At 36.4% G+C, this 15,842-nt stretch overlaps 2 protein-coding genes and 1 long non-coding RNA gene across 6 annotated transcripts; 2 read left to right on the forward strand and 1 right to left on the reverse strand.

Moving 5' to 3' along the window:
- Positions 1-911: 911 nt before the first annotated feature.
- LOC149045343 (uncharacterized) lies at positions 912-7,403 on the reverse strand. Of its 4 annotated transcripts, XM_089208159.1 has the most exons (6): positions 7,275-7,403; positions 5,440-6,568; positions 3,822-5,343; positions 2,696-2,968; positions 2,326-2,606; positions 912-2,016 (listed from the first exon to the last, which is right to left on the reverse strand). In XM_089208159.1, the coding sequence occupies exons 4-5, from the start codon at positions 2,769-2,771 to the stop codon at positions 2,341-2,343; spliced, it is 342 nt and encodes a 113-aa protein (XP_089064285.1). In that variant the 5' UTR covers positions 2,772-2,968; positions 3,822-5,343; positions 5,440-6,568; positions 7,275-7,403; the 3' UTR covers positions 912-2,016; positions 2,326-2,340. The 4 variants fall into 4 exon arrangements, with proteins under 4 accessions (XP_089064285.1, XP_089064284.1, XP_089064283.1 ...); XM_089208158.1 differs by having other exon boundaries at positions 913-2,606; positions 3,822-4,803; positions 5,509-6,568; XM_089208157.1 differs by lacking the exon at positions 7,275-7,403 and having other exon boundaries at positions 913-2,606; positions 3,822-5,478.
- A 71-nt stretch (positions 7,404-7,474) lies between these two features.
- On the forward strand, positions 7,475-9,373 carry LOC149045344 (uncharacterized). The gene is made up of 2 exons (XM_089208144.1): positions 7,475-7,858; positions 8,894-9,373. The coding sequence occupies exons 1-2, from the start codon at positions 7,475-7,477 to the stop codon at positions 9,017-9,019; spliced, it is 510 nt and encodes a 169-aa protein (XP_089064270.1). The 3' UTR covers positions 9,020-9,373.
- Positions 9,374-10,319: 946 nt separating this feature from the next.
- On the forward strand, positions 10,320-11,432 carry LOC149045345 (uncharacterized). The gene is made up of 2 exons (XR_016187208.1): positions 10,320-10,568; positions 11,142-11,432. It is a non-coding gene; the product is annotated as an uncharacterized LOC149045345 (long non-coding RNA).
- Positions 11,433-15,842: the final 4,410 nt, after the last annotated feature.

Genomic DNA, 15,842 nt, shown 5'->3' on the forward strand with positions numbered 1-15,842 from the left:
TCGGATTGTTTTCAAGTTCAAGGACTGTAAATTACAATTTCATGAAAAACGAAGGTTGTTCTGTTATTTCAGTGTGAATCCTTGCATGCCTGCCAGTCGCTGGCGCCACTTGTTGAAACTAAAACGAAAAAAAAAAACTCTTTTAAGATTATCATTGGCTTCTTTTTCACCCCACCACTATTCTTAGCAACAAAGGTCGCCATTTCGTCTGTTTATTGCTCGCCAAAAACTATAAAATGCACTCAAAAGCCTAAAATCTAAAAAAAGTTTACAGGAATCGACCAATCGAGCGAGCGAGCGAATGCTATTCCCCACATCGTATCTATAACTCGCTCTTGCGCATGCGCGCAATTCACGAGTTAAAAATGTAGATATTTTATTTAGTGATATACATAAAATGCTATTTTGTAGATGTGCCAATCGCTTCAGCCTGATGACGTTATCCAAAATCTTAATGAGGATACTTATAGTCATAAGATAAGCCTCTAATCTTTTTATTGCAGATATTAAATAGAGTGTCTTACATTATGTTAAATAAAACTTATTGTGTTTGAATAGTTTACAAAATTAAACGCTCATACGTGCTCTCATTTCGTCCAGTTTTTAAACAAGCATTCCATTTTGCCATAACAAAATTGTTTCCGTCTTCCACAGCAAGTACCCTTTAAATAGCGTTTTTTTTCTCTCGTACGAATCGAAAACACTTAAGAAAATTCTTAATTTGAATTAACTCACACTCTATTAAGACTGTTCTCTCCGTTTATGACAAAAGCATTTGATACTAACAGCAAAACGTTAAATATCAATAACAATGCAATCGCTTGTTTTCAAATAAAGGTAACTTGAAAGTTAAGCAAATCACTAGCAGTAATGCAATATATAATTTGGTGAACTCATACGGCTCCGAACGCCCCTCGTCCAATAACGTCTTGAAGCAGGACACGTTTCACTGCTCTTGGTCAGAACTAAATATAGGTAACCAACATTGTATACTTTCAGGTTCAAAACAAAGAAAAATGATAAAAAGAAAAGAGAAATCAGGAGGAAAAATTGATTTGCCAGGATAACTTGATTGGCGAGATAATCTCTCTTGCCGATAGTGAGAAACAATGTTTTTACTAAACCAGGAGCATAAATTATTACAAAACATATCAGTTATTATTGTTATTTAAGTACACTTTGTCTACTGGACGAAGTTCAACAATGGCTTCGTCGTTTGCTTAGTGTATTTCAATTTTTTTTCAAAGTATTAAATCTATGAATTAATCAAACCGAAAATAGATAGAAGATACTAAAGAGATAAAAAAAATTAAACAAAGGAACTAATGAAGCCGATTCTAACAGCACTTGATGAATGTTAATAATGCATCATAAACACGATAAAAGTAAAGTCACTGCGATATGATTTTTGTTATCGTCATCATGCAAGCTGATGACCCATGAGGAAGGTAATGGTGTTTTTTTTTTTTTCCGATGATTTGAGAGTTGCCTTACAGAGCCATAGCTGCAATTCCAAATGATGAATTAAAGGGGACAAAGAAGGTAAAACTTTGCATTAATTTATTAAATCGAATATTCTGATAAAATTTCTGTGTAGTGGCAGCGTAATTTGAAGTTGCGCAAATTAGGAGAGACGTGATATTTTCTTAATTTGTAAATATTATCAAAACACCGCAAGCAATAAAAGAAATGATAATCATGATGACACCATATACACATGCAAAAACACCGCAAGCAATAACAGAAATGACAATCATGATGACACCATATACACATGCGAAAACACTCTAAAATTGGCATTTTTTGGCCGCACGTGAGTTATTCTTATAAAACATCTCCTTCTTTTACTTTCAGACAAAGAAATCTGAAATAATACAGAAAAATGGACGTCGCCTGTCCTTCGGCGCTTGCGGAAATACCAGGCAAATGGCGAAATGAGAATCGCTGCCGCCACTGTTCCACCAATGTAATACCACAAAGTGTTGAAACTTTGCATAGCTCGTGGCACTTGCTTAGCTAATTGTGTGAGATAGATAAATGACCATTAGACAAATCTCGACAGTAGCAAAAGTACTAATAAAATTCAAGTTGTTTGGAATAGCTTTGGAATAGCTTGGTACATTCTTTAACCCGTGATTGACACCTGTTCTTAAAAGCGAAATACCTGAAATTTATAGAGCGAGGCAAGGTAATTTCATGCGAATGGTCAGGTGACCCATAGTTGTTTCGTCTTTAACTGGAAAATAGTTTCAATCTACTCAGAAATATACTTTTTAATCAGTAGAGTTTCATGTTTTTTAAGACACAACAGTAACACCAGCTTACCTTTGACGTTTATTTTTAAAGAGGAAAGGGCAACAAAACCGAGCTTGTTATGTGCCTCACAAAAATACACACACTGTCCTTCTTCACAACTTCAGTTATAGCAAGTTTACTTTTTCTGTCATCGAATCGTGTATCAATCTTTGCTCTTTCGGGTGGTGAGTCTTCATCTTTTTTCCAAGTTACATTTATTGTTTCTTCGTAGACGTTGCAGGTCAATGTCAGGTTGTCTCCTGCTGTGAGTGCTGGATACTGATCTGGAACAACTTGAGCAGAAGCTTTTCCTACGTTAAGAAAAAGGAAATTGATTAAAATCCTGGTCCACATTCGTCACCCTTATCGCCATGGTTATCGTCATTTTCATTACACTTACCGTATACACGCAGTGTTGCAGAGGAACTAGTTGTATTTGCTTTATGTCTTGCTTTACACTTGTAAGTCCCTTCCATCCCTTTTGTGACGCTTGAAAATTCCAGGAATGATTCTCCTTCGTGATTGAATTGATTGATACCAGATGACAGGTCAGCATTATTAAAAACCCAGACTTATGTTGGTGTTGGCACACCTGAAGCTCGGTAACTAAAGCTCACAGAGTTTCCCTCGGTAACAGACTGCTTTATTGGAGGCTCTATAGTCTGGGGAGAGACTTAAATTAAAAAAAAAAAATCCAAAATTAATAAGGTTTGCATAGTGATGGTCACAAAAAAACGCGATGTTCAAGCCTATTTTTGAACATGGTCAATTTTTTCCAAAGTTTTTCTCCGCGCTTAGCATAAAGAGATACTGTTTAATCTTAACTTGTCCCAGTCGTCCCAATAACATTCATCATTTTCTTTTTGGTTGTTGAGTGTGATGTTAAAACACATGGTCAATGACTACCAGTTTCCTTTCTTTAACAGTTTATATTGAATTCCAAAAGTTATTAGGCATTGATGATCAAAACAATGTAAAACATTTGCATTCTGTATTAAAAAAAAAAGAAAGAAAGAAAATCTGTCATTTGACGTATCCAAATTGTGCGTTTTAACATGAGTTCACGGATAAAAATGTTAGAGTAGACCACAGGATTTGCAATTTCTTAAAAGCGGAAGGTGTTTTTAATCATTTCTTTGGTTACGGATTTAGCTTCATTTACAATCTGGGTGTGTGTAAGTCAGAATCAACTGTATGTGACCAGGAACCTTTTTCTAGAAAAAAGAGTACTAAAGTTGGTAATTTGAAACAAGTTATATGAATGTTCCTTTGTAATCTCTTTCCAACTTCAGTCATTAATATTTAGGTAATGATACACTCATATCCAAGTTGATGAACTACCTTTAACTCTAATGAAAATGTATCATAAGATCATGACTCCTTAGTTCCTTGGTTGTCAACATTTTCAAAGGAAATGGATGAAAAGAGAAAAAAAATAGGTCTATTTAAATTTGGCTTAAACTTTAAAACAAATGCTTTGTTAAGTTAAAAGTTTGATAAATGACAAACTACAATATAAAGTTTACCTGTGACATCAATCCAGAAGGAACAGTTTGCTTTGCAATAATCATTTTTAGCAGTACATTCATAATAGCCCTTATCTTTAAACATCACTTGTCTAATAACCAAGGTGTTGTTTTTACTAAGGAGCACTCCATCCTTGGTCCAGTTGACAGACGTGATTTGTGGATCACCTCTCAAATAACACTCTTTTGTAAATGTGGAGTTCAATGCAATGGTGAGATTTCTACACTCATTACTAACACAGGGTGGAACTGCAAAGTAAGCATATGAACAAAAGTTACAAAATTATTACTAACACGGGGTGGAGCTGCAAAGTAAGCACATGAACAAAAATTGCAAAATCAGAAGCCACCCCCCCCCCACATGCAAAAAGAAAAAAAATAATATTAAAAAAAGGAATAAATAAATAAATAACAATTGAAATGAAGAAGAAGAAGAAGAAGACAATGGACCACTTTTTGATAATATCAAACAAATGCTTTCAAAAGCCATGTCAGTCAGGCTGCTATATTACTAACTTACCCATGAAACCATCATATTTTATAAAATGAACAAAAGAACAAGTATAGAGACTTTCCAGTTCTTTGCAATAAAAAGCTAATCAAGTGGTGTGACGAATTACTCATCCAGGACCTGGTCCTCGCTGGTGAATCAGTTGCAGGTAATAGTTGAAAGCCCTTGCATTTTTTCAATTTTTCCCATAATTTTCTACAACGACCCTACCCTTAGCTCAGACCCAGACCCCTTAATCTAAAGTCAGGCCCACTGACTATTGATCCACACTCCTTAGACATATCAAATGCATGATTGATTTATAATACAGTTGTGAGCTTTACAAACACACACTTTACAGAAATTTCAATGTCTTTGGTGGAAAAGCCAGCTGCATTCTTTGCCTTACAAGTGTACCACCCTTCCTCCTCCTTTGTTATCTTTCTTCTGTGATGAGATTGCTTGCTCCAGAAATATCCACATTTGGTTGAACTAAGTGGTAAATAAATAACATGTCCATGGAAAATCGGAGGTATTCCAATATCATTTACACTGAACACATTAGATGCTGTAACTAAATGAACGTTTGATGATGACACTAGCGCTTGATATGAAGTATAACCGTTTGTCAGATTGCAGACTTTTCAAACCTTGCATTGAGGTCTACATACTCTTATTATCTTGGACCAATTTACGAAAGACAGAAGGCGCAGCTGTGAGGAGTATGGTCTCTGCCGTTATTGCTAATCTCCACCTAGAGAGTTATAGCGATAACCTCACCATGCAACTGTGTGGGATTCCAGCCAATCACAGCCAAACAGAGAGTTCCATAATGTCATGCATTTCTACCAACCTTATAGCATGAAGAAGACACGATATGCAGTCATAAAGTCACGCTCCACATCCAAAGTGACTTAATAGCAAGACAAACAACTATACTGAATTCAGAAAGTGAATTTTTCACGATGAACAACCGAAGTTGTTTTAAGCACATTACCAGTTTGAAAAGAAACTATAAACTTCATCAAAGGGCTCTCACTTTGAGTTATGACGAGGAAACTTCATTGTTGACAAATAAATTAAGTATGATTTTTTTTTTTAATAACATGACACCATACTTCAAACAACTACAATCAACAAACATATTCACGACAAAATGTCACCTTATTTATCACAAATGTGTGAATTGTAACTTACCAATAGCAAACCCATAGCCAGAATGAACATCTGGTAGTCCAACTGATCTCTGAAGGCCAAGTAAAAAAAAAATATGAATAAACATTTCAGAATAGAAACTGAGATACATAGCCTTTTTTGATATTGTTGTTTGGTGGTATTGTTTTGGCGTGTTATCAAAATTAAGTACTTTTCAACAAAAGAGAATGATTAAAAATTGCTCTGGCTGGGGGTATATTGTCATTCATAAAGTTTGATTGATGAGATGACAAGTTCTTTCAGAGATGACAAATTCAATTTCAGAATTTTCTAGATGTATTGAGAAAGAAATAAAATTTTCCCACAGACAGAGTTCAGCAAACCCAAACATAGAAATAATGGGATAACTGGATGTGACTGGATAACTGGATGCTCTATTTGGCACCACTTTAAGTGAAGTCTTTGTGTAAAAATTCTATGGAAACACAAACTGTATAACAAGAAACTCTTCTGTCATCTCCACTTTATACTTTCTCTGCTTCCCAAGAGTACAGGGTCAGTTTGTTAAAAGCTGAGTTAAGATAACTAATAGTCAGTGTGAAATCTGATTTCATATCTGAAAGCTTTCAAATAAAATTCAGTATGTACAATTCTTTTAGTCTGCAATTTGAAGATTGGATGCCCTAGAAAAACTATAGCAAATTTTTCTAAAAAGGCTTTTAAGCAAAGAATTAAACATACCCTGATTAAAATTTAACCCTGGGTTAGCACTTATCAGCCTTTGAACAACTGGGTCCAGGATTGAACAAGTTTCAATTAAACTAAGTTGTAATTTCAACAAGAAAAAGTTATGATCATTCTTACACCAACAATTCCAGGCAAAGCTGCAATATTTGCAATCTGCTTTACACCAAGAAGGAAACCACCAATACATGGAGAGGAATTTCATTTAATTGTATGAAGAAATAAGACAAATGCAGGAAATACAACAGTATTATATTCCAAATGTTCAGAGTACTGTAACTTGAGTTCCAGCCCAGTGCTTCAGCTCATCAAACATTAGCTTTTCAAGCAACTCATTTTTATAGAAGATACCTTCAACCTTTAAAGGAAAAAAAAAAGAATAGTTTAAACTTTGGAGTTGAATAGCTGCAACGTACACCTCTACTAGTCTTATATCTGAAACAGTATGTAAAAATTTGTTTATGGTACCAATTAATTAGAACATTCTTACATTGACAATTTCCAGAAAAATGCCACAGTCAGTAACTTGAGGAAAATGAGAGAAATTAAGGGTCATGAAGTCAATCATGGATATAATTTGGGTTTGATGGAGGAAGTGAGGACAAATACAATTCTCCATTACAGTCAAACCTGTATTAAGCCGTCACCCATGGGAATGGCATTCAATACAGGATGAGTGCTTAAAATTATACAGTGCCACTGAAGACTGGTTTGACTGTAGTTCGTGAATTGACTGACTGGATCAAAACAAAACAAAAAATGAAAATATTCCTGACATGAGAGAGGGTGGCAGGGGGATAGGATTTGATCGTAACGTGGGTTGAAAAGGTGGAGGGGGGGGGGGGGAATCTAGTTGTCCCAGAAACAATTTTTCTTGAAACAAAACTTAGTTCAAAGAGGGAAATTACTTTGACGGATATGGCAGATGTACGGGGATTTATTTCGATGAACATAGCTTATCATCATCATTCTCACGTATTAGATCGTTGGACATGTATTTTGACGCGCACGCTAGTCAGCTGGAGTTGGGCTTCCGATCCGATGTTTGGCGCGCGTTCACTTACCTTCATGTTTGAGACAAAGCCTTTCTTGATAAGAAACGAGTTTCCATTTAAGCGCTCAATATAAGAGCACTCCTCTTTGAATGTACGGTGTTCTTTCGCCATGTTAGTCTTTTCATTCACGTTTCACAAAGGTTTCAGCAAACTCGGCGTAGGGAGAAAAACCGTGTAGTAATAACTCAGCGCATGAGTCCCGTTTGAATATGCGCGCAGTGGTCGCGCGCAGTACGATTTCATATCCAGTCTTTCTCTGGCAGGTAATCCATGATGGCGGACGACGTAAGAGTGTCTTTATTAACTCTCCAGGGATAAACCAGAACGGTTGTTGTTATTTAAAAGAGCGTGCACATTCAGTCTCTCAATTAAAGCTCTTTGCTCATAGCTTTATACTGGCAGAGGAGAATTCGAAAGGGAAGAAGCGAAAATGGGAACCAGTAGTATTGGACGATCCTTCGTTCTTTGCGGGCAAAATGGATGGATTTGTGTCCCTTGAAGTCATGGAAGACTATGATCTAAAAGAACTAACAGGAATTGGTGCAGGTGGACCAGCTCGGAAGAAGAAAATAAAAGAACGGTCGCTGCAGAAGGTGAATTGCTTAAAGTGCTTTAAAACGTACCGCATGGTTAAATTCAGAAGATAAGATTCACTTCAAGCACGTGGTGAAATTACCTGGTAAAATTTCCGCACAGTCCTATCCTATTGTAAAACAAATCTGTTTTCCCAATAGCAATATATTTTTTTTGTCATTGTTTTCTCTATCCAAGAACTGAATGCATAATGTAGTATGGGGCTGTGCGGAAATTTTACCATAACTCATCTTTAATTATTAAATGTTGAGGGTTGTCCAATACATCCACATTTGGTTGAATCGTTTACGAATCGACCCATCAGAAGTCAATTAGTGGTTAAGTCATCTTGTGATACTGGCAATCTGAATAAACTGTGCCTCTTAAGGAGGAAATGTCTTACCAAAAGTGGATTTTCAAGATGCTTAATAAATAATTCTCAACCTGTTACAAGGCAGGCTTGAAAATGTTGTACAATTGACTCGATTTGACTTAAATGGAATGACTCATCTCCTGAGTTGGATTGGGTGTATTGGATATGAGAATCAAAACTAAGATAACTGCCAGTCATACCTTTAATGAAAAAAGAAACAAACAAACAAACAAAAAGAAAACATGAATATGAAAGTGATCTTTGCAGTAATGAACACTACTTGAGCAATAGTGAAAATAAGGCCTGAAAAAATTCAGGCCTGTATGGGATTTGAACCCATGACCTCACCAATACCAATGCAGTGCTCTACCAACTGAGCTAACAAGGTCTTATTTCCAAAACTGTTCAAGTAGTGTCTTTATCGGCAGTTCAAATATATGACTTTCATATATTCACAGTCATTTAAAAAGAAAACAACAACAGGAATAACACTCTTCATAAGAACTTCATGGAATTACATCAAGTGATCAAAATCATTTTGATAGCAATTTGTTCTAAATTTTTCAAAGACAGCAGACTGCACTTTTTTCGGTTTTCTCCAAAAATTTGGCTCACGGGAAAAAAAAAAGCTACATAGTATTCTCTTTTTACTTAAATCTTATGGATTATCCAAAACAAACAGTTACCACACCATCCACACAACTTGAGAAAAGCACAAAGAATGACCAACAGACAAAGGGAAAAAAGAAGAGGAAAAAGAAAAACAAGGCCCAAAGTAAAGCCCAGTCAGAAGAGCAAAACAGAGTAGAAATGGTCACTGACAATAGACTGGTGGAAGATCCTCCAAGTAAGATTTAATTTCATGAATTATGGATGGGAAATGCACAAAACAAAGTACAATTTTACTCCAACGATTGTCCTTGAATTTTATTATTAAGAAGAGAATCAAACACATTTTGTGTAGATAATATTATGTTGGCAAAGATATGATTTTCTATAAATAATGTAATTTTACTGATAAGTTTTATATTACTGTATTGTTATTTATTAATAAAGTATTCATTAATTTAGACTATAAAACCTTTATAAACATATGTCAAATCTATGCAGGTACAAATAACTTATTGCATTCAACTGTAATAAAATGATATTTCCTACTAACGCTATGAGTTTAAGATGCAATTATATTTATAGCTAAATCATTTATTTTGAATGAACTAAACTTTAGAGCCCATGGCAGATATGAGTGCTTGGGAAGTCCTTGGTGTTCCCAAAGAAGTTCAGAGAGGACTCAGTGAACAAAGTTTTACTACAACAACCCCTATACAGACTCTCTCCCTTCCACCTGCAATATTCCACCGCAGGGACATCATTGGTGAAGCAGAAACAGTGAGTTCAATCAGAGCAGTTAGATTGGTGGAGGTCTCTTTTTTTATGTGCATTGTTTGTTTACTTTTTTTACTACTATTTTGAAGAATTCTTTTTTTTTTTTGGAGGGGGAGAGAGAGAGAGAGTAGAAAAAAAATACTTTTTCAACATATACATGTATTTACTATGATGTACACCTTGCTCATTTACATACAAGAAGACTTTCCCACACATTATAGCAAACAGTTTCTGTTACTTTAGAGCTGGTCTTTGACCTGAATTAATGTCTAAAGTAGGTACTACATGAGTTTTGAATAATTATAAATATGACTTTTGTGAAAGCACTTTTGAGGAGAGCTGTCGAGCTGAAATTATGTGTATAGTGTACCTCTTGAGAGAGAGCTCTGACTGACTGATTAACTGAAGGTTAAAATTTGCTAGAGCTTAAGAACTAATTTGATAGTTCTTCCTTCTATATGTAGGTGTAATCTATCTTACTGTGGTTGGTTGACAGAACATTATTTGTACAAAAATGTGCATTACCATAAGATTATCAAGATAAGTCCCTTCAGCTTGTAAGTTTTTGTAGTTCTCATATCATTTGTTGGATAGTGCCTTGAAATTGTCTGTTGAAGTTATGATAAAATCACTTGGGAGAAGTTTAGATTTCAGGAATGGCTGGTTTTTGAGGAGGTTATAATTTAAGGGTATTAATTAAAAAAATTGTGTGTATTTACTAGGGTTCAGGTTAAACACTAGCCTTTGGGATTCCAATTCTCACCCACATTCTTGGCCACAAGTCCAGTCAAGAAGCAGGTGAAACTACAGAAAATACTACCAAAAATAATGCTACAGAAGCCTTAGAAACTGGTAATGGAACATCCAAGCTCAAGAAACCACTCCTGGCATTGATAATGACGCCAACCAGAGAATCGGGGCAACAAATAAAAAATCATCTCAAACAGGCTGCAAAACACTCATCTCTAGAGGTAACTTAATGTACTTAAATTGACAATTTGGACGTCACCTCCACAGTTAGATTCTGTTTTCCCATTGTTAGAAACTCCATTATTACTTTATTTTTATTGGCCCAAGTCAATTTTGTCTTGTGAGCCTTCAATACTATTTTTTTCAATGGAGCAGAAGGCAAACCTATCTCTTGTTTGGAAAGTATTTTTTATATTTTTTTGGGGAAACATGATTTTGTAGCCTCAATCGGTTTAGGCAGCTTAAATGACAATGAGTCAGCACTGAAAACACATCCCTACAAACATAAATTCTATTGTTTTGTGGTACCATATTCTGGAGTGAAATATTTATTTTATCTTTGCCCCTTCAGCAGCAAAGTATATAAAAACCCTTTTGTTCACAGAATTACAATCCTAATTTGTATAGGTTGAACTTAAATCAGGGCTGAAATACCCAAAGCTCCAATCTTTGCTTTCCATGAATCAAGTAAACCTTCTTAAGAGTTAAAATTCTCATTAAAATGTAATTCAGTCCATGTTAATAACTTTTGATTCTAATTCGTTACTCTAACTAATTTTGGTTTCAATTTTTAGGACCCGCGAAACAGGCCATATGGCAGGGGGAAAAATTTGCACAATCACGTCACGCAATATATCAAGCTAGGTTTGTCCGGGGACTTTGATGGTCGCAGGGAAATGCCGAGTTTGTTGCTCAAAACCATTGTGGTCCATAAGAGCGTAACATCATTAGTTATGGAAACAAACCTGCGGAAAGGAGGGTTAGATCATCGGGATCCGTATACTAAATCTCGGGAGAAACCGCAAGAATTATTTCAGAGTGTATGTGTGTTGTTTTTTAAATATAAACACTGTAACCTATTTTAACTTGTTTTTGTGTCCTTTTGAGCAACACCATATGTCTGTTATGACCAGAGTGCCAAATTTTATGTGAAATCTGATGACCCGATTCTACCTTGTCTCTCTCGGCCCTGATGACCGATTAACGCCCCAAGCTGTAAGCCAAGACTGGTTTGGTTAGGTGGCTTGATTTGTGATCCTTATTCCAATGGGACAAACTAATCCACAAAGCACCAGTTTTAACTTGTAGTCCGGTCTACACTAAACGCCTCTATGAGCTGTGACGCTGTGCAGCATTGTCTTCCATCTTTAAGAGCTCTTTTTCTTCGAACGAAATTTGCATTTGTTTCTTTTGAAGGCTCTACTTCCCCTGTTCTCTAGAGTGTGGGTCAGGTCTTGGTTGACAAACGGCATCAGAAATGAAAAGAAAAGTGCGAAAATGAGATGCAACTAGATCTCTACAAAGTTCTTCACCTTAACACTTGCATATCAAGGCGGCAAAAATCTACATATATATTCTATAATAATGATTATGTTTTTGAATTATATCATCATGCGAGCCAAATGCTGCATGGAGACAAAACAGGTTAAGTCAACCCTTGATTTAGTGGATCACGTTCTGCAGAGTCCTAATCCATCGATCTGAATTCAATTAATTTGGTGTCAAGGAAACACTTCAACTGCTGGTAGCTGGACTTATAATGAGCTTGCAAATTTTACAACTTGAATATAAAACCTATGAAGAGTTAACAATAATCCTCACACAGAACTTGCAAACTGGTAATGTTCTCTTACTTGGACAATCGGGTCTCTGATAGGCAGTTTAGTTACACTTCTTACGCTCTCATTATTCTTGCTAGCAAATGAGATTCTCGATAATGGATAAGTTACCATTCTCTTAACTGCGGCACGGAATTTCTTCTTAAGGTATACCAGGAGCCACGGGTTAACAACGCTGTTTGCATGTCCACACCAATAGCATAACAGCATAAAATAATATGACAGCGATTCACGTACGCTGAAGTCAATGGCTAAAATCACATGATACGCATGCGCTGGAAGCTAGCAAAGTGCAAAGGCAACAACGACAGCTATCTACATATGAACATAGTAGGCCCGAGTTGTTGCGCGATTGTTGATGGCAATGCCCGGAAGTTTGTGCCTGTGCAGTGTGTGACAGACGTGTCCATCGAGAATACGTAATTTAAAGGATTGATTATGGCGCGAAGATAACAATTTACCGTGAAATAGTATCTAACAATAAGTGCTTAGTAGTCAAAACTAAATAAAAGAAAACAATGGAAATAGTGCGTAATACTAACTAATAGTACAGTAACTGCAGTTTCATGGGTCTAGTAAAATCACTCTAGTTGCCACATCATAGTTGACTAGAAATAGAGAAAATTATGATGAATACAAGCAAAAAGTGGCATGGAAACTGACTATGTGCTTTCTTTTATCCTTGTTTGCTTTTCATGGCGATGGTGTATAGATTAACCTGATTTCAGAAAAATACTCATGCAATTAGATTTTAGTGCAGTAAACGAAAATAACTTGAACTTAAGTCGAATATGGTTGCCTGTCAAAGAGAGACTTTTATTTTTTCGAGCTCAATGAATTTTATTTCTGAATTCATGCATGGGTTAACATCGCTGTTTGCATGTCCACACCAATAGCATAACAGCATAAAATAATATGACAGCGATTCACGCACACTGAAGTCAATGGCCAAAATCATAAGACACGCATGCGCTGGAAGCTAGCAAAGTGCAACGACAGCTATCGACATATGAATCACTTGACGCTTGCTAGCTTGGACCCGAGTTGTTGCACGATTGTTGATGGCAATGCCCGGCAGTTTGTGCCTGTGCAGTGTGTGACAGACGTGTCCATCGAGAATGCACATGGTAACTAGGGGCAACAAGTAGATGGTGAATACGATGTAAAGAAAGATACCTCTCAAAGCTGCTTGAGTCTCGCCAAACTGAGTAAACTTAAATTCTATCCTGGAGTTCTTAACTTTGGTTGTGATCAGCCATGGCGTCATCAGACACATTGAGGTGATCCAAATTGTGGAAATCAAGATGTTTTTGTTTCTAAAGCGAGGGAACTTTTGCATGGGAAGACAATTCCGGAGAAGAAGTCTAAAGCCGCGGCTGTTAGAGAGAAGACGAACGCTGTGACCGCCACGAAGAAAACAAACATGATAAGCTTATTTTTTATTGGTCAAAAATGTGCTGCACTTTTCAGAACTAAAATTGTGTCAATCGGTTATTTCGATCATGAGGGAAAAATCTGAGATCCAAGCTTAGTTAAAGAAATGAAAATGGAAAATAAAAACTTTTCTAAGAAACCTTACTCTTGGGAAACCACTTGCCACCCATATTATCGAATGATGGAAGAGCAAATTTTGTGTCAACCTTTTTTTTCGTCATCCCAGTAAGCTATTTTGAAAGATGGTTTCGGCGTATTTTTCGCATCACGAGAGAAAAAGATGATGAAAAACACCAGGGCAATAAAAATATTTAAAAAAGAATAAAATTGACTGGTAAAACAAAATCCTTTAGTTTCCCTTGTGCTATTGAAAACCCAGTTTGACGTGGTGAAATTCGTTCCTAAAAGGGAAAAACTAAGATTTGTAACTGCTTCCGTTGAAGCTAAGTGTTACCGCTTCCGAGAAAAGTTGCGAAATATTTTCTGGTTAGGTTGACGCCCCCATGATTAGTTCTTTTTAGACAGAAAATTATAGTTAGCGTTTTAGTTCAAGATAAGACCCCGTGTGATCAAGATCGTTTTTGAATAGAAGACAAGTTAGACCGTAATCCTCGATAAAGTAATCAAGACCCGCGAACGTTGGAAAGCAATAACTTATTTTGAGATTATGTTATCTAGCTCGCAGTTGTTACTCAAAGCGAAATTTATTGCTCGTTTTTACCTTTCTTTGGGTTCCTTTAACTGCCACGTGCTGGTTTCCAAAATCAAGATTATTCTTAAGCAATGATCACAATACTCACGTGATTTCTTTACGTAATAATTTCAGTTGACCGCTTCGATATAATAACGCCCCAAGGAATAGGAAAAGGAATAAAGAAAGAAAAGATCTTATTTGGTTTGGTGTTTATCGCATGCGCGTGTGTCAACCCGAGAATCGAGTTTGCAACTCTAGCTTGAAAAGAAACATTTACGAGATTTACTAAAGAAAAAATGGGAAAGTGGTTTTCCACCTTCAAAGATATATTGACTCAATTAGAATCCCGTAGATGCAAGAGTTCGCATTCCACGTTTACATCTCGTCCCTTCGGCTGCTAACACTGATGGATAAAGCATGATCACTTAATTATAACGACGTTTGTCTGTAGGGGGCTTTAAATAACAGAAAGAATCTCAAAAAGACGCCGTGTATTTCCAGCCAGAGGACAATCATGAAAGAATAATCGCCAAAAGAGGAAAATTTTTAAGAAATTAAAGGTTCAAATACGAGTTGAAAATGACTTTTCTTTTTCATTTTTACGCGAAACAGAGGAGGTTGAAACGTTAGGGGGAAAATGGTGGGGCAAGCAGTCATACCTGGCAACTTCAAGAGAAGATATAGGAGAAGCCCATACGATTCTGGCGTCTTGATTTACTAATTCACTGTTATCACGTGTACACTCTTCAATAGACTGCTAATGTCTAAACTCGAAGTAGTTAAAAATTATTAGTCACGCTCAAAAGAGTATAATTTCAACTGATGCTGACATCGCACACTTCCTCTGAAGAAGAAAAGATTCTCTATCTTCGAAAATTTGCTCAAAACATCAGGAACAACAACGAAGGTCCTCAGTTGCTCGGAGATACCGCTGACTAGCATGCGTTTTATCGCAAGTTGTGAGAACGTCGTCCCCAGGTTCCAGACGTCGCCAATTCTTCCCTTGCCTCCCCACCCCCGGACTGTTCTCTTAATCCCCTTTAAGAAACTCTTCTACAGCCAGTGCTGAAGAGTTTTGTTACAGATTTATCATAATGAGGGGCTAGAAAATAAACTAACAAGAACTCCGCTTTTAGGCTTGGATAAATCTATCTATCAGAAGTAATAAAAAGTTGCGATTGTCTTTAGCCGGCATAGTATTATATCAGAGCAAAGATAAGTCGGGGAGATATATGCCATGGTCAGTCGATCTGGATTGAAACACTTCAGCAATTCAGCAATACAGTGGATCAGAATATTGATAACAGAGGCATTTACAACTTATCCTTCTGTTGCATCTTGAAATTATCGATTCAGTTAAAAAAATGTTGTTTCCTCGAGCGCTGGTGTATTTTATAACTGCAAAACATCGACAAATCCCAACTGACTCCTTTGTTATCGTGATGACAAACTCGAAGGTTCCCCTAAACAAACACGCAGTTCTAAACAGACCGATAAAGCATGCGTCAAAGACGCGACCAGCTATAGCT

Source organism: Pocillopora damicornis, chromosome 5 (assembly GCF_964200805.1).
Source record: "Pocillopora damicornis chromosome 5, jaPocDami1.2, whole genome shotgun sequence".
Classification (NCBI taxonomy): domain Eukaryota; kingdom Metazoa; phylum Cnidaria; class Anthozoa; order Scleractinia; family Pocilloporidae; genus Pocillopora; species Pocillopora damicornis.

Coding starts and splice junctions, on each gene's coding strand:
- LOC149045343 (XM_089208159.1), bottom strand. CDS start 2,771: ATGGAAGGGACTTACAAGTGTAAAGCAAGACATAAAGCAAATACAACT. Junction 2,607..2,695: donor TGCAACACTGCGTGTATACG/GTAAGTGTAATG, acceptor TTCTTAACGTAG/GAAAAGCTTCTGCTCAAGTT.
- LOC149045344 (XM_089208144.1), top strand. CDS start 7,475: ATGCGCGCAGTGGTCGCGCGCAGTACGATTTCATATCCAGTCTTTCTC. Junction 7,859..8,893: donor AAGAACGGTCGCTGCAGAAG/GTGAATTGCTTA, acceptor CAAAACAAACAG/TTACCACACCATCCACACAA.